Here is a 16737-nt window from a genome sequence, read left to right as displayed (position 1 = left end):
ATTCCTACAAGGCAAACAAGTCGGTCAACGACTAGCCGCGGTATTACAGAGTTTTGACTCCAGCCTGTAGAGCCTTCATGTGGCTCCAATCGTGGCTGTCTAGAGTCATACTCCAGGCAAAAACACCACCCAGTTTCTTGGCCTTGACAATGTCGGTGAACTTCTTGGCGATAAACTCTGGCGTATCATATGTCCAGTAGGTCGGGTTCGAGGCGTCCCAGAACCACTGACCGCCCAGGTCTGTATCGGCCTGGCTATTGTTGAAGGCGTTGAGAAACGTCTTGTCGCTGAAGCTCACGTCGTCAAAGAACGGGGAGCCGCCGGTGGCGACGCCGGAAATATTCGTGTCCTTGCCTTCGCTGTCCTCGAGCAGGACCGTGGGGCAGCCGGTGGGCGTGATGCAGGTCATGTTGGGCATGGTGGTGAAATTTTTGGCGTAAAAGGCGAAGCCGAGGTTCAGCTTGTCGGCGGGCACGCCGCGGCCGATGTATGCGTTGACACTGGCCAGGGAGCCCGCAACAGAGGTGTGGTGATTGGTGACGTTGTCGCGGCGGTTCATGAGGTCGTACGCCATGACGTTGACAAAGTCGACAGTAGCGACGATATCGGGCACTGTGTCCATGGTGTAGGCAATCATGTCGCCCTCCCTCCCGGGGACGGCAATCGAGAGCTCCTTGTCGCCGAGGGCCGTCTTGATCTCCTGGAGCAGCAGCGGATACGTCTCAATCTCGCTGACCTTGCCCTCATTGGGGTTTTGCTTGTAGTCGTTGCCGTTGCCGCCGGGGTACTCCCAGTCGACATCTGCAAGCCGTGTCAGTCCCGAAAAGAAGGGGGAGGGGGTCCTTGGTTTTTGACCTACCAACGCAGTCGTATCCGAGCGTGTCTGTGACATTGGCGACATTCTTGGCGAAGAGTTTGCGGGACGCCTCGGAGGCGGCCCCGGCACTGAAGCCGTCGGTGTCGCCGAAGCCGCCAATGGCCATGCATACTTTGGCGTCGCTGTCAAAGAGGGCGCGGATCTCGCTGAGCGGTTTGAATGGTGCATAGTCGGCACTAGTGGCATTGTTGAAGATGTCGGATTTTGCAAAGGCGGTAATGACGTGGGTGACACCTGCGGTGACATCCTTTGGTGGGAGGTGCTTTAAATCGTGAAATCTACTCTGGTCAGAACCTGTGCTTGGATATTTATGCAAGAATGTTCGTTGACCACTTACTCGTAAAGGTACATGAGATTGCGCGTGGTCGCGGCTTGAGTAGTGGCCGCAGCCAAAAGCGCAAATACTGAAATCTTCATGGTTGTATGTTTCGTTGGCAAATTGTAAAACTGATGTGAGAAGAAACGAAAAGAATAAAAGTGCGCAGCGGCTCAGCGCCCTTTTGACCATGAGGCTGCAGCCTGCTTAAGGACCTCGATATCCGCAAGTCGCATCTTGAACGCTGAGCATAAGACGAATCGTCCCACCATCGTAACCGCGGTCATGCAAAGGAAATACAGGAGGCGCAAGTTGCAGAAAGCGCCGAAGCTGGGCCTTTTAGGTTTGCAAGGGTTACCTGATTTGTTGTCTGGGAACCGGCCGAAACGGGGACTTTATGCGACCAGTGTGGCTTCGCGGGGAGGGCCATGTTCTGGAAAAGGGTTTATTATTAGGCAACGAATCTCTTGGGTTTGCCGATCCTGACACGAGGCCTTAGTTTGTGGTATAAAACGCCGTAAAGGGCAAGTTATACAAAGGCGATGCGGCGTTACGCTTTGTGTTTGTGAGTCTGTGTTGCAGTCGAGACGTGGGGGGGTTGGAGGAGGAGCTTGGAGCGCTTTGTCAACGTCCGGTGCAGCGATTGCAAACGATCCATGAAATTTGGTATTTCAAAAGACTTTTCGAGTCCCTTGTAGCAGGTTATTTGGTCGTGGAAGGTTGTGCATAAAGCGCATTACGGACTGTGTCGCGCCTCTGCCCATGCAGACCTTGTTGTTGTTCGAAGCCCCCCAGTTTCCGGCAGTTTAAAGTAATGGAGGCCTTTCGGAACGATGACGGCAAGCAAAAGCAATGCGCCAAAATTTTTAACAGGAAAACATGGTGAGATGATATTCCCGTCGTGAAGCCATTCCGCTCGGGTTGTACGGATACGCGGGAAGCCAATCCCAAGGCAGCTAGGCTCGATCCTCTGACACTGGCCAAGTCGCAGCGTGCGGTCAGGGGACCCTCTCGGCGAAATACTTTTTCCCCACGCGAAAACTCTTGGCAACGCACAAAAACGACTCTACTCATAACCATCACCAGTAGTGACGAAGGCGAGCAAGAAGGCCATTTCGACGCTACCCCTCATCTCTTTGGTACGTTGCGCCACCCGGACCACCGGTTTCCTTCGGCAAGCTCGACCGTTTTTACAACAACTTTGCAGCCAAACCACCCATTGCGTTTTCGAATTTGCTACTTACGACTCGAGTCTCTAGTTTCCCGAACCTTCCCCCCCCTCCCTCACAGCTGTCAACATGGCGGATATCCAGGAGCGTCTTAAGAAGCTCGGTGCCCAGAGCGCCCGCAGTGGTATGTTCAATTCGTAGCAGAAATGCTGCCCAAATTTTGGATTGTAGCGGGATTGCTGACTTGACGGCCAGGGTAAGCATTCCCCCCTCACAACCGAGCATTGTCGATCCGAAACCGCCGACCTCGGAACGCACCACCATCTCGAATCAACGAAACAAGCTTGCTAACATGCAGACTCTGCGCAGTGGCAAGGGAACCCCTCGTCGTCCTGCCAAGCGCGGCCCTGCCCGCTCCGGCACCGACGACAAGAAACTCCTCCAGACCCTGAAGAAGCTCAACACCCAGCCCATCCAGGGCATTGAGGAGGTCAACATGTTCAAGGAGGACGGCAACGTCATTCACTTCAAGGGCCCCAAGGGTACGTATCTCGACTTTTCCAGCGCAACGGTCGCAAAAAAACGGCTTGAGACGGCAACACCCACTAACATTTGTTCTTCCCCACCGCCGACAGTCAACGCCTCGGTCCCTTCCAACACCTTTGCCATCTACGGCAACGGCGAGGACAAGGAGCTCACCGAACTCGTCCCCGGCATCCTCAACCAGCTCGGCCCCGACTCGCTGGCCTCCCTTCGCAAGCTCGCCGAGAGCTACCAGGCTATGTCCAAGGCCGAGGGTGGCGAGGGCGACGACGATGACGAGATCCCTGACCTCGTCGAGGGCGAGAACTTTGAGAGCAAGGTCGAGTAAAAGGGCAAAAACAAGGAAAGACAAGAAACCAAAACGTGTGTGTCTGAAACATTTGCATCGCATTAAAAGCGCGGTCAAAGGGAAAGGCCGTCGGGATTTGTCATTCTTTGCAGCGGGGTTATTTGCGCCGTGCCCGGGACTTGAAACAGACTCCCAGGCTCTCGACGTCAAACTCGCTGCATAGTCTGGGCATTGGAGGAAGCAAACAAAAAACGGCTTGTACTTTTTTTCTTTATTTTCTGTTCGCACATGGGACCTGGGGGCTTGAAAAAAGTTTTACAAAAAAACGAATAAATCTTCTTTTCCAATTTGTCTCGCTTTACGGTTAACGAGATTGACGTGGGCACAGGACAAGGAGACGGGGAGAAAGCACATTATTAGCGATGTGGGCTCGATACTTTTTTTCGTTTCTTTCATTGTACAGAACGCGAGCTACACTCTGAGAATATACCAATCTCTACTAATGTCCCTGCTTTTTTGAATGCTGCTGCTGCTGTCTCCTCGCCGCTACTCTTTGCCAAATGTGTCGTCGCCCGTGTTTCGTATCCAGCCAGGCAGCGCAACCTCCCTCGCGCGCGCCTTGACCCTGTTCCGCGCCGCGAGCAACGGCCCCTGCTTGACCTGGCCGTGCGTCTCGGCCGCGAGCTGCGTCGCCAGCGCCGGCCAGTCCGGTAACCTGGCCGCGAGCGCCCGGCACTCCCGCCACATGGAACGCCGCGCCATGCGGCTGGCGCCGCGGGGCAGAAACGGCCTGTAACCCTGCACCACGCCGCCGAGAAGCGACTCGTCCCCCGTCGACGGCGCCCACGCGGCCGCGAGGTTGCTCGCCGCGACCCGGTCGTCCGAGCGTGCCCGCACGGCGCGGCGCGAAAAGGCAAACTGGACCGTGGTCGTGGCCACGGCAAACGGGCGGAAACGGTAGCCGCCCTCCATCGTAGCCTCGTCGTCTGCCGCCACGGCCCGCATGCGCCCGGCGGCGGAGAAGGCGCGGCGGCAGGCGGCGGCAGAGTACTGGTCGGCAGGCAGGACCAACGTGTCCAGGTAGGCGCTGCCGGGATCAACAAACAGCGACGGGAGCGATGCGAGCAGCGAGGTGCACTGCTTGAGGGCCAGTTTGTCCGAGCACGACTTGGACAGCGTGGGCGGCGCGTCGCTGCGCGCGGGTTTGCGGCGCACGACGCCGAGCTGGGAAAAGTAGGCTCGTCCGGGCAGCTGCGGCGCGGTGTCGGCTTGCGCGGGCGCGTCCCAGGGCGAGGCATCTTCCTGTGCGGCCATCAAGTTCTCCATGCTTGCGTCTCCGCCTGCGATTCATTAGCTTGGCCAAGTCGGCGTTGTAGCGGGATCGACAACGTACATGGCGCTTCGGAGGCGTACATGTGAAGTTTGACGCCTTGTCGCAGACGAAACGGCCAAGTACCGTCTTCCAACGAGCTTGTCCGCTCAACCAGACCCGAGGAGCCGCCGTCTACAGATCTGGCGCACTCGTCTAGGACATGGCGGTTGAATGTGCGAATGGCAAGAATCTCGGCGTGCCAGTCGTGTAGACCAACGCCGTTGCAGTCTTGCATCTTGCTTGTCGGCAGGCATTTCATGCCCGTGCTACTCGGCTCTCAGTATTGAACTCTGTCAGACGGGAGAGATGTACGTACGCCAACGACAAGCAGGTGAAGACTCCATCCTCTTCTGCCACGATGCCGCTTATTGGCACCCATTCATGTAGGCCATTATCGCGAACCTTAGGTTTTCGCTTGGCGGGGAGCTTATCGAATTGAGCGAGCACTGCTTCCGCAATTACATTGGCAGTAGATGCCTCCATGTTTCTTACGTCTATCCCATTCTCTTGGATTTCAGCAAGCGCCAATGAGCACGGCCGCGAATTCTTTTTATCTTTTTGCGGCAAGCGATGGATGTAAGAAGTTCCAGGCCTTTCAACATTGAAATTGTCCATTTTGGGACAGGCGGCTCCACTTCAAGGCGTCCGACCAAACGTAGCTGTTTCATTGGCCATTTGTCTCTAGGGTCAAATCGCTAAAGCGAGCTTGAGTCACGTGATGCACGCCATCAAAAGCCTCAACCGGAAACGCTCGAGGTGCCCTAGACTTTGCTTAGGTAATTTTGGCCACACACGCTCCCCAATTTTGAGAAATTGAACGGGCGCCTCAACTCTTGTCATCGCCAAATCTACGGTCCACCACAACACCACACTTGTCGCCCAAACACACCAACCGCGACAAGATGCGTACCTACGACGATTCCTTCTCGGGACAGAGAATCTACCCTGGCAAGGTACGGCCAATTCCTCCCCCGTCCCGTTGCAATGCGATCCCACGGCGCCGCGATCTAGAGAAGCGATGAGGAACCCGAATGTCGTGGCCCTAGGGACGATCCGATTACCGAAAATCCCAAAGGCCTCCTCATGGGCTCTCTCACCAAACCGGATGCGCTGCTGGAGTCGAGAAATTCTGGCGAAACGAGCTGTCGAATTTGTGACGGGCATATATAAGCGATCGATATACGGCGACCAAGGATTTGATGGCTAACAATGGTGTCTCTCACAGGGTAAGATCTTTGTCCGCGGTGACAGCAAGGTCTTCCGCTTCCAGAACGGCAAGTCCGAGTCGCTCTTCCTGCAACGAAAGAACCCCCGCCGCATCTCCTGGACGGTCCTGTTCCGCCGTCAGCACCGCAAGGGCATTTCCGAGGAGGTGGCCAAGAAGCGCACCCGCCGCACCGTCAAGGCGCAGCGTGGCATCGTCGGCGCTTCCCTCGAGGTGATTAAGGAGCGCCGGGGCATGCGCCCCGAGGCCCGCACTGCCGCCCGTGTCGCCGCCATCAAGGAGTCCAAGGACAAGAAGCAGGCCGCCGCCGCCGCCAAGAAGGCCGACAAGGCCAAGAACGCTGGTGCCGCCAAGGGCCAGACCGCCCGCCAGGTCTCCAAGATGGGCGCCAAGGGTGGTGCCGCCAGCAAGCCCGCCGCCCGCACCCGATAAATTATCCAACTGTTGAAAACGTGATAAAAAAATTGGGGGGTGAAAATACAAACATTTTAACGGGTCGATTTGGTGACGCGGAGTGGAGGGATGAAAGGAGTCTCTTTGTGGTTCTTGTGTCTTTCCGGCCGGTTCTTCTATCTCAGGTGCATGGAATGGCATAGGGTACATTGGTAGTTTTATTTGAACAATGACGAGCCAATGCAATTCATACAAGAATGTGGGTGTGAGTCCTTCGAGATGCTGTGACGTCACTGGCGAATCGACGTGAAGTCTACAAGAACATGTGTGAGGAAACTTTGAAGCGTTCGAGATAATTGTGATGTCTGTTCTGACATATACCATGTCAGGTCAACCAAGCTATGGTGGTTTCTGCCGGACGATGGCTTGTGTGTTCACGCAACACCGTTGTACTTGACCCCACCATCTCATGCCAGTCTAGCAGATGTGGCCACCTTGAACATTTTCACGGCTCACGACGACTACAACTGCACAGCGACGCTTGAAGTATTATATGCGGAATTGATGGTCTATTACAAGTCTATTGCGGGAAATGCCTGTCTAGTTGGAGACCTTTACAGCTTGGCGAGGACCTCGTCGGCACCAGAGACGGTGACGCCGCCAGCGGGCTCCAGCTCGGCATAGGTGACCTTGCCGTGATCAACGACAATGGCGTAGCGGCCGGTGCGGGTGGGCGCGGCCAACCAGCCAATGCTCTTGCTGAACTTGCAGTCCTCGTCCGAGGCAAAGATCTAGGTAATGTTGGTTAGTTGCTGGTTCGCTCCTGACGGCTCGCTGTAGGGGAGGAGCTTACGATGAACTCGTCATTGACCTTTTGAGCCTTGCCCCAGGCGGACATAACCCAGGCGTCGTTGCAGGCAATGACGACGACCTGGTCGATGCCCTTGGCCTTGAGCTCGGCCGTCTTGCCGATGTAGCCGGGGATGTGGTTGGCGGAGCAGGTGGGGGTGAAGGCGCCGGGGACGGAGACGAGGACGACCTTTTTGTTCTTGAACTCTGGACGGTTGTTCGATTTCGCGTTAGCGGTGCTGTGGTATTCCGCGAGGGCAGGAGAGTTTCCAAATGCCCATCATTGCGCGCAATCATTGCGCGCGGTTTGTTCTTTTTGCTTACGGGAGCTGGCGGGGAACTTGGTAGGGACGCCGCACGCGTTGATGTCGGCGTTTTCGGGCGAGGGACGGACCCAGCCAAAGACGACGTCTTCGGGGAAGCTATCACCGGCCTTGAGAGCAGACATTTTTGCTGTGGATGGGGGTGGTTCGTGTGAAAGAGCTATTGTTTCCAAGGTGTCAGTTGCTTTGTGTGAAGAGAGAGAGCCTGGAGTGAACTGGTAGCTTGGCGGGGAGGGGGTGACTATTTCAATTGATCGTATACGGAGTACGTACAAGAGGAGCGGGCTCTGTTTGCACGGCAGTAAGAGTGGTTCTCGGTTCTTCGAACGTTTGATTTGGAAAACCAGAAGAAAACTGTTTGCGCCTTTTCAGGTGAGAGCCAGGCAGCTTTGTATTTGGAATTGATAAATTGAGGGGCACAGCTATATCCTGCAGCAAAGGCCCCTCTAAGAAAAAAATTACACCATTGGGGCGGGGGTACCTGGGCGGGCGCGCAACAAGGTAACAGGTTGTTGCAGGTACAGGCCGGCGCACGGCGGGGTTCTCAAGCATTCTCGAGGTCCAGAGCTCGGCCTAGGCCGGATTTCGCAATGATAGGGATGGCAAGCTTAGCGGGGGGTCCGATGGCAATAAAAAGGTACTTTCATGTCGTGGGCGCCGTCCGCGAAAAACAAGGTCCCCTGTTAACATGACCGATTACATCATCGAGGGCTGGACCTTGATGGCAACAAGTTGGTGCCAGCGTTCGGAGATGCCTTCGGCTGGCGCAAACCTGCTACACTTGACTCGACAATGGCGGGCATGCACGTCGTGGCCTGACTTTTCCCGTCGTCGGATGTACGGATCCGTGTCGGCTTGCTTCGATCATCGAGGATATCGGTCCAGGGTAGCCGTGGACGTCGGCGGCGGCATGCGACTTCGGTCTACGAGTGGGCTGTTTCGGTAAGTTAAGAAAACGTTGTTGGGGGACGTGCCGTAAGTCTTTTGATATTTCCTCGTGTTCGTCTTTAAATGCCGTGGATGTGCGGTTTGGAGGCAGTGCCACGATGACCAGACGACGTCCAGACAGGAGGATAACCCCAATGAGAGCGAAAGGAGCGGGCACGATAAGAACCAAAAATCGCTATAGTGTACCCGACACCGTTAGATGCATGGCACAGTTAATTCACCCTGGGTCTTGTCTCTTCAGTATACCGTATTCATAAGTCAACGGTGTCAACGTGTCTAGTTGCCAGCGCGGGTACAAATCGGTGTACGACCTTGCAACGCCAGCCACCATCGGCAGTTGAACGGCCGCACTGATTGATGAGCGCCCTCACTACCAGCACGACGGAAGCACCCGAGTGCGTCCCGTCTCAACAAAAAACCTGACATGTCAATATGCCCTGGTGGGACCTGATGTTTTCCCCAATACTATTGAAAAGGCTGAGAGCGCCGCAGTGCCGCGAGGGAAGAGTAAAAACATGGCCAGTGCGTCCCCCAGATCAAAGAAAAAAAATCGGGGAAATGCAGACACATGTTTTTCTCTCTTGCGATAGCCTCGTCGGATATTTACGCAGCAGGGGTTCAGTGCAGGCCAGATATTAGCCTGCAGCGGCCCGAAAGACGGGCGCAAGCCCCCCCCCATGTACTATGTACGAAAGTAGTCATGAGCAATTCTTGGCAACGGCAGTATCCTTGATATGTACAGAGAACGTACAGAGGAGTCGGTCAACTCCTGCATACATACGAATAGTGGCTCGTGATGAGGGCTGAGACAGGTTGAAAATAGAAACAAGTCGACTCGGATTCTGACACATCTCCCGGAACACAATTTATACTGATTACTTTCCTGGCTTCGATAGCTTGCTGCAGAGCCTTACCATACAAAGCAAATTCAAGTTGCAAGACGGCACAAAAAAAAAAGCAACGGGCTCCTGGGCACCAACTATTCGGCCAGCCACGCAGAAGAAAAGGATAACTAGAGCGACATCTGGACGCTAGCAAAAAACGGGTTGTTTCACATGGAAAGGCGAGAAACATTTATAGCAGATAGTTGGAGAGCTTGCGCGGACCTGATATGTGCTACTGCGTGCGACAGTGAGTACTTGCTCCGTGCAGGCAATGGCGACGTTGGTGCGAGTACAGAGTGTCCCTCACCATACCATGACTAGGAACATTTCTGTTTTTTGTCAGTGCAGTGCCAACGCACCACCACCATCCTCCAGCACCTTGTCCATGGGAAGCTTGGAGATCACCAGCGGAGGAGGGTATCGCGAAGACGTGATCGACAATGCGCATCTGCAGGAAACCGCGGCTAACAATCCTCACCTGTTTGCAATGATGCGTGGTCTAATTTGTACACAGCGACAAACACCATCACCGACAAACGACTTGCCTCTCACCCCCTAGGTAGGTAGGTAGGCTGTTGGCCTGCCGGAACATCCCCCTCCAGGCTGAATCCCGGCACAAGAGTGGTTTTCTCATTGATGTTTTCTTTTGCCAGCCCATCCCAAAAACATCATCACAGTCAACCCTTTTCATAGGGAGGTGGATCGCTAGCGACCGCCCGCCAGCCAACGCCGCGTTTTGCTTTTGGCCCACGCTGCGTGCTTCTTCAGCCAACATTGCTTTTCTGAAGTGTGTGGTTGCCAGCACGATTCGACATACAAGCACACAATATATTGGGTGCCACCGCAGAGGCTGGCTGTCTCCATCGCATCCCAAATTGATCAGTCATGACGACCATTGACGGTGCTGCGCTTCCTGCTGACAGCGCCCGTCTGTCCCAGCAATAAACGACTGCTGTTGTGCCTCATTTCCAGCCGCCAACGGAAATCGTGCCGCTGTGCCAAATCTCGAAGAGACAAGGCCAGACCGACCCCGGCTGCCCACAACTGCCTTGTTGGGTTGTCCGCAGACAACTGCACAGTGCCAGGCCAAGACGCCGGCGCTAGCCTCGCACACCACCACGATCTGCCTCAAACAATAGTTCACTGGCGAGGCAGCCGCTCGGACACCACCGCCATCGCCGCACTCCAGCTTTGTTAGTCTTGGTCGCCGTCTCATCTCATGTTACTCCCGATCCCACGAAATGAGCGACCGACATGCTCCCGCCGGGCGCGTTCTGTTTCGGGTGTATGCGCGGAATTTGATGAGTTAGATTAAAATACGGTCGCCATATCCACGAGTTGCACGACATTGCCAACACAAAGACACCCAGCAGCCCTGTTGCACCCGAGGCAACAGTCACTAGCTCCGGGCCATCGACCGGCCCTGTTTCCACTCTGTCAGCAAGGATGCGCCATTGCCACAAGGGAGTAACTAGGCTTTGTTAGCTGCAGGTGATGGCGCGGGTGATGGCTGTTTGATCGTGTACGACATGTTGGCGTTCGCTTCTCACGCTGACCACCAGTGTAACCTGCTGCCACGGACATCTCCACCACATCCAGCCCTTTGGGCCGGTTGTTTCTTCTTTCACCATGTGTACTAGCCTGCCAGGTCTCTCCCGCAAGTCTGTGCCTGAATGACTCTGCTTGTTTTCACCATGGGGTTGATGGAGCCCGCAGAGCTGGAAGCCGACTATATATCTCGTCTCTCCCCTCACTCCGTAGTTCAGTACTTCCTGGAAACCTGATCACTGTCCTGTCCACTCCACCTCTTGGCTGCTCTTATACGCCACAGACATCACTCATATCCGCCTCAAGATGGGCGTCTCTCTCACATACACGCGACCTAAGCATGTCGATGCTCAGAGCCTTGCCAGCCATGAGTCTGTCGCCGAGTCCAAGACGGGCGACTCGGTGCACTCTGGTACCTCCATCAACGGAATACCCGAGTCTCTAGCCTTTGACAACATCATCAACGGCGGAACCTGCCCTGTAAGTCGCCTACTACACCCTAGCTTCACCCAACACACCTCCAGCTGACCAACACGTTTGTGCAGCCTATGACTGTTCGCGACTTTATGAACTACCTCATCTATATTGAGCACGCGGCCGAGAACCTGCAATTCTTCTTGTGGCACAAGGACTACGTCAAGCGCTTCGGCGGCGCCGACACCACCGACCTGTGCCTGTCCCCTGAGTGGACGCAGACCATGGAGGATGAGGTCGTCGCGCGCCTCCGCAAGGACACGGCCGAAAAGACGCGCCCCAACAACGCCGTCGCCTCTGCGCTGTTCAAGGGCACCGACTTCGAGAAGCAGGGCCACGACGCCGGCAGCAGCAACCCCTTCAACACACCGCCCCGGGTCTCCCACGACACCCCGGACCAGGCTTCGCTCCGCACCGCCTCGCAGGTCCCGTCCTCCAATGGCGCCACGTACCGCTCGCAGGCCTCGGACGCCTTCCACGCCGCCGGCGCCAAGCAGCCGTTTTCCATCCAACCCTTTCGCGAGGAGATTAACCGCGTCATCGCTACCTACATCATGGACGGCAGCCCGCGCCAGCTCAACCTGTCGGCGTGGGAGCAAAAGGCGGCCGTACAGGCGCTCGCGCACACAACGCACCCGTCGGCGCTGCGCCTCGTCGCCGCCGCTGTCGAGACGACGCTCCGCCGCCAGGCGCATCCCAACTTTGTGCGCTGGTCCATCTGCAACGGCAACCCGGCGCGCGTGCTGTTTGCGCGCGGCCTTGGCGTCGGCACCATCCTGCTCGGCGTCATCGCTGGCGTCGTGCTCTGCCTGAGCGGTGCCGGCCGCGGCTGGCGCGCCCTCACGGCCATTGCCTTTGTCGTCGGCATCAGCACCCTCGTCGCCGCCTACAAGGGCATGTGCGTCGTCTTGCACGGCATGCACCACCGCCACGTGCGTCCCTGGGAGCTCTTCACCCAGGACTCGGAGAAGGATGGCGCGGCGAGCGTCGGCGCCTCCAAGACGAGCATGGAGTCGTTTGACTCGTCCAATAGCTACGAGGACGAGCCTTGGGTTGTGCAGTACGAGAAGCGCAACGTCGTCCGCAAGGTCTTTGACCGCGAGGTCTGGATCCAGGAGCCGGCGCTGCGCCAGATTCAGGACACCATTTTTTATCCAGGCCATTCTCGCCTCACTTCTCCTTGGCGGCGTCTTGACGGCCATTTTTGTCGCTGTTCCTGGCGGCCACCTCTTTTAAAACTGCTTTCGAGTTAGGACATGGGCACTTGTTTCATCTGTACTGGTTGTTTTTTTGGATACCACCTTTTTTTTTTCTTTTCTTGAAGCTGTGTAAATCTTTTTTAATTATGTAGTAGCATGCTGTGTATAAGATTGAAACACCTATTCCCTCATTCGCGCACTAGGTTCATACACTGCATGTCATTCTGCCCGAGACGGAGCGTCGCCAAGCCGGGATGCCGTGCGCAGGGCGGGAAAACATCATGTGTTCACAGGTGCTTCCGGGCACGATTGAAACTTTTCTCAACGACGGCACACCGGGGGGATGAAGCGGCAAAGCGCCTCGGTGTTGGCCAGGACGCAAAGGGCCGTCTGCAAGCGCATGAACAGTAAGACAAGGACGGCGGCCTATAACAGAGGGTAGAGCATTCTAGAGGATGATGACTGGGGAATGCTTTTAGCTTGGAGAATGGGTGTGAAATGGACTACAAGACTGATGATGCGAGACAAGGTGCTCTCCCAAGTCGTACAGGCGAATATCGTACTCGTGATGCTCCATTGGGAGCTGTGAAACAACTCCTTATCGCTTCACTGGAAGTCAAGCTCACATGTATTGAAACGAGACAAAGTGAACACATTTTATTATAGCGCCTTTGCGTTCTTATGTAGTGGTCCCACGCTGTGATACTTGATGCTGTGAGTTGATGCTGTGAGTTGATGCTGTGAGTTGACGCTGTGAGCTGACGCTGTGAGTTGATGCCGTGTTAGTTGATGCCTTTCTAGCGGAGGAATTGTTGCCATAGGTACCGATGATGCCTAGTTTTAACCGCATGGACAAGCTCCTGGCTATATACATCTGCCAAGCCATAACTAATACTCAAATCATCTAGCCTTGGCATGAGACACCCCAATTGCAGGAGTTGCTGCCTTACAAAAAAACTAGTTCTGGTTGAAGCAAATTAGAAGTTAGGTCGTCAATTATGCTCTAAGGGTGTGTCTTACCCGGAATGAGAATGGTCAAGAGGACACTCGAAACCACGGGCAGCAAACCTTTCCAGGTATGGAAAGGTATAAAACGCATCCTGATTCATCGCCAGGTTGCACACTTGCAGAATATCAATGGCTTGTAGGTGAGGGCAGTGCCTCGCAAGCTTGAGAAATGCCTTGGAAGATAATGAGCAAAGAACTCGAAAATCGAAGACGCGGAGATTGCCTAGTCCGGAGAGCAACACGTCCAAATCTGCGTCACAAAAGCCCGAGTTTTTCGAGCGCAAGGGTGGAGCACCAAGTGTATGTGCTCTGAGACGGAGTTCTCGCAATTGCTTCAGCTCCCCGAGAGCCATCAACTCGCTTCTTGGAATTTCCTCGGAGCAGTAATACCCGACAAGCAAAATGCGCAAGGCGGAAAGAGACTGGAGATGGTACAAGAAGTTCTCACTCGGTTCGTCCGTGAGGAGAAGGGTCAGCTCCTCGAGAGCTGGCACGACCTTGACAAGAACAGCGACAGCCGAGCAATGTGACCAGATGTGTAGAGCGCGCAGGGTAGGAAAGGGCGCGGGGACGGCAGCGGGAATGCGCTGCCAGGTGGCGGCTCCATGATTGCAACGCAAGGCTAGCTCAACGAGCTGTGGCTGGCGAGCGCAGTGAATTAAGAAATCTGTACCGAAAAAGGCTTGATTGTCAACCACGAGAGCTATCCGCTGCAGAAACGGGGCCCTGGTGAGGAGGCGTAAAATGGACGATACTGCGATCGGATCCTCAGGCTGGTGTTGCTTCAACTTGCCCTGGTTGTATGTCCCTTGCCACATGATGTCGGACAGACTGCAATCCGAATCGGGCGATCCTATGTTGGACTCGAGGTTCTGCAGCGTCGGGCCAAAGTACTGGGAAATAGGACATAAATTGTCGTTGGCGTCATTCAAGCTCTTGGGGTCGAGCAACAGGCACTTGAGGCGGGGAAAGACCAGATACTGCAGCTCCCGATGCACCTTCTTGCTACCATTGGGATCGAACAGTAGCGTGATAGCCTGCGCGGCGTAGAGTTGCCGACGTGGGCATGTGGGTGGCAGGGCAGCGAGTGGGCATGTGGGTGGCAGGGAAGCGAGTGCTGAGCTACGCGACTCGCTCCAGAGGATGCGGATGCCGCACGCGAACCAGAATTTGTTGACGCGCAAGGCGCTGGCGATATTGGCGCCGTCCTACAGACGCTGGCGTGTCGCGGAAAGCCGGCTAGCTGTAACAGGGCGACTATAAAGCTGAGACAGGACGCGAGAGAGGATTTCGGGTAATTGGAGTGCCAAGACGGACGAAGCCATGATTGCTACTGCGGTTGTCGAGATGATTGAGGGTGATTAAGGATGGTTGAGGATGCGATTGTCAAGATGAACTGCAAAGCTGCCTTCGCCATGTGAGCAAACGGGTGATGGCTTGGCATTGGCAGGAGCTGCTGGTCCGTGAGTGGCATCAAGAAGAGAAGGAGAGCCTCCTCAAAAGCACGGGGAGATTTTTTTTTCTATAGAGGGAATTAAAAAAGCATTAACTTTATTTCTTAACGACGTTTTCGAAGTCGCGCTGGACCAACACTGGAGAGACTCGACGCCCTCCTATACTGTTTCTTTTGTGACGATGAAGCAGAGGGACAGGAGATCGTACCCACTAAACGTTTCTGGGCTTCTGTACACGATGAGCCAAGATGAGTCGATCTCGATGGATGAAATGAGGCGCACCACTCCTCTTTGCAAACAGTCCCCGTCCTTGGCGAAGCAGACTGCAGACTCGATGGCGATGGGTACGTACCTCCATCACATGCCCCTGCCGATTCGATTGGGCTTCAACGTAAGTAGGCGACGAAATTTGGCAAGAAAGCCCCTTAATTAATAACTAGTTAGCAACGACGGATTGATTGGGCCGCCGTCACGTCACAATGGTACCCCCACAACGGCCAACGGACCCTCGGCGCTGATTACCGAGTGCTGGGCGGACAAGGTTGTGGTGAGAATCGGCCGCTGGTGGTGTGCAATAACTACATAGGTATGTCGTTGGGCTGGCTCGCTTCTTGCGTCAGGCCAATGGCGACGGGTCCCTGGACCCCCCCACGACGGCCAGGCCGCGGGACTGCTTCCGTCATGCAGCGTTGCTGCAGATGGCGAGTTCGCCGAGACGTCAGGGTAACTAGGTCGGGACAGCCAGAGGCTGGTGATTTCACTGCGTCCCATGGCAAACCAAGTGTGCCTTTTCGGCTTGTCCGGACAAGAGAAAAAGCCAGACGTGGTTCAGCAGCTCTACTACAGAACGACGATGCGGAAAACAATATCGGCAAACGAGACAGTATTATATACAGGGAGGATAAACAAGATAGAGTAGCATGACATTCACGACTCGAAGAATGAGTAGCAGAATTCAGGCTTATCACGGATCAAAGATGTAAATTGTCACCCTGCTTGCTAAGTCGACGAGGACGAGGCTTGCAGTCCTGCATCCCGCCGCCTTCTCGAGCCTATTAGCCAACACTTATCTAGCTGTCTTATATGCCACAAGTTATTGGCAACAGCTCACATTTTGCGATTCGAAGCACCCTACATACGCGGCCACGTCTCCGATTGGAGACGAACTCTGCCAGTCGCCTCAATCTCGTCCTCCACCGTAAACGAATATATCGACTGCCTCGCATATTCTGCTCATGCACGGCACGTTGCCGGTCACAATGACACGATGGAAGAACTGGCAAAGGCCCACGCGCAAACCAGAATAGTATCCCTAAGTCGCGATGCCCATTCTCCAACAGATGCGGCACGACAAGCGACGACTCTCGCTCTACCTTTATCCCCCCTTTCTATTCTCTGATAGATGCGGCAGGACAAGTGACGACTTTTGCTCTACCTTTGCCCCCCTTTTCTATCCTCCAAATTGAAAGAAAAAAAAATATAAATATGTCCGTTGAAGACTGCGTGGCCCTGATCAGGGACGGCCTGACCCAGGAATATTCTGTTATCGGCGATAACAACTTTGCCATTGCGCACTCATACCCCGCCAGGTTCCTGGCCGACTCCCGCGTCGGGCTCTGGGCGCAGGCGCTCGGCGAGGAGAGCGTCGTGGTCAACATACTGCTGCCCGGCATCAGAAGCTTCTTCAGCAGGCTTGCCACGTACGGAGTCGGCTATTCGGACGAGTATCGAGGGGTGCGATACAAGTTTGTGCAGAGTACGTTGCCCACAGGATCCCCGTATCATGAGACTCCCCCCGGAGCTGACGCGGACGGCCTCTAGCAAATCTGAATTCGGGGACAACGACGCCCATCTCTAGTCTGTAGG

General features: G+C 55.2%; 7 protein-coding genes across 7 annotated transcripts; 3 read left to right on the top strand and 4 right to left on the bottom strand.

Moving 5' to 3' along the window:
- Positions 1-43: 43 nt before the first annotated feature.
- Positions 44-1294, bottom strand: CCM_03279 (glycosyl hydrolase, family 18, putative; the record flags this gene model as incomplete). Its single annotated transcript, XM_006668430.1, has 3 exons — positions 44-801; positions 860-1176; positions 1215-1294. 3 exons carry the CDS (start codon positions 1292-1294, stop codon positions 44-46), a joined length of 1155 nt encoding a protein of 384 aa, XP_006668493.1.
- A 713-nt stretch (positions 1295-2007) lies between these two features.
- CCM_03278 (nascent polypeptide-associated complex (NAC) subunit) lies at positions 2008-3233 on the top strand (the record flags this gene model as incomplete). Its single annotated transcript, XM_006668429.1, has 5 exons — positions 2008-2075; positions 2283-2332; positions 2484-2550; positions 2732-2904; positions 2998-3233. 5 exons carry the CDS (start codon positions 2008-2010, stop codon positions 3231-3233), a joined length of 594 nt encoding a protein of 197 aa, XP_006668492.1.
- A 507-nt stretch (positions 3234-3740) lies between these two features.
- CCM_03277 (tRNA-specific adenosine deaminase) lies at positions 3741-5049 on the bottom strand (the record flags this gene model as incomplete). The annotated part of the gene is made up of 3 exons (XM_006668428.1): positions 3741-4534; positions 4588-4832; positions 4883-5049. 3 exons carry the CDS (start codon positions 5047-5049, stop codon positions 3741-3743), a joined length of 1206 nt encoding a protein of 401 aa, XP_006668491.1.
- Positions 5050-5468: 419 nt separating this feature from the next.
- On the top strand, positions 5469-6223 carry CCM_03276 (60S ribosomal protein L24; the record flags this gene model as incomplete). The annotated part of the gene is made up of 3 exons (XM_006668427.1): positions 5469-5519; positions 5578-5726; positions 5818-6223. The coding sequence occupies 3 exons, from the start codon at positions 5469-5471 to the stop codon at positions 6221-6223; spliced, it is 606 nt and encodes a 201-aa protein (XP_006668490.1).
- A 575-nt stretch (positions 6224-6798) lies between these two features.
- CCM_03275 (peroxiredoxin-5, putative) lies at positions 6799-7481 on the bottom strand (the record flags this gene model as incomplete). The annotated part of the gene is made up of 3 exons (XM_006668426.1): positions 6799-6975; positions 7038-7240; positions 7358-7481. 3 exons carry the CDS (start codon positions 7479-7481, stop codon positions 6799-6801), a joined length of 504 nt encoding a protein of 167 aa, XP_006668489.1.
- A 3561-nt stretch (positions 7482-11042) lies between these two features.
- Positions 11043-12463, top strand: CCM_03274 (Regulator of G protein signaling superfamily; the record flags this gene model as incomplete). The annotated part of the gene is made up of 2 exons (XM_006668425.1): positions 11043-11216; positions 11282-12463. The coding sequence occupies 2 exons, from the start codon at positions 11043-11045 to the stop codon at positions 12461-12463; spliced, it is 1356 nt and encodes a 451-aa protein (XP_006668488.1).
- A 962-nt stretch (positions 12464-13425) lies between these two features.
- Positions 13426-14742, bottom strand: CCM_03273 (uncharacterized protein; the record flags this gene model as incomplete). Its single annotated transcript, XM_006668424.1, has 2 exons — positions 13426-14625; positions 14668-14742. 2 exons carry the CDS (start codon positions 14740-14742, stop codon positions 13426-13428), a joined length of 1275 nt encoding a protein of 424 aa, XP_006668487.1.
- Between the last annotated feature and the right edge of the window lie 1995 nt (positions 14743-16737).

Source organism: Cordyceps militaris (assembly GCF_000225605.1).
Source record: "Cordyceps militaris CM01 unplaced genomic scaffold CCM_S00002, whole genome shotgun sequence".
NCBI lineage: Eukaryota > Fungi > Ascomycota > Sordariomycetes > Hypocreales > Cordycipitaceae > Cordyceps > Cordyceps militaris.
This window is presented reverse-complemented; position numbering and strand designations above follow the sequence as displayed.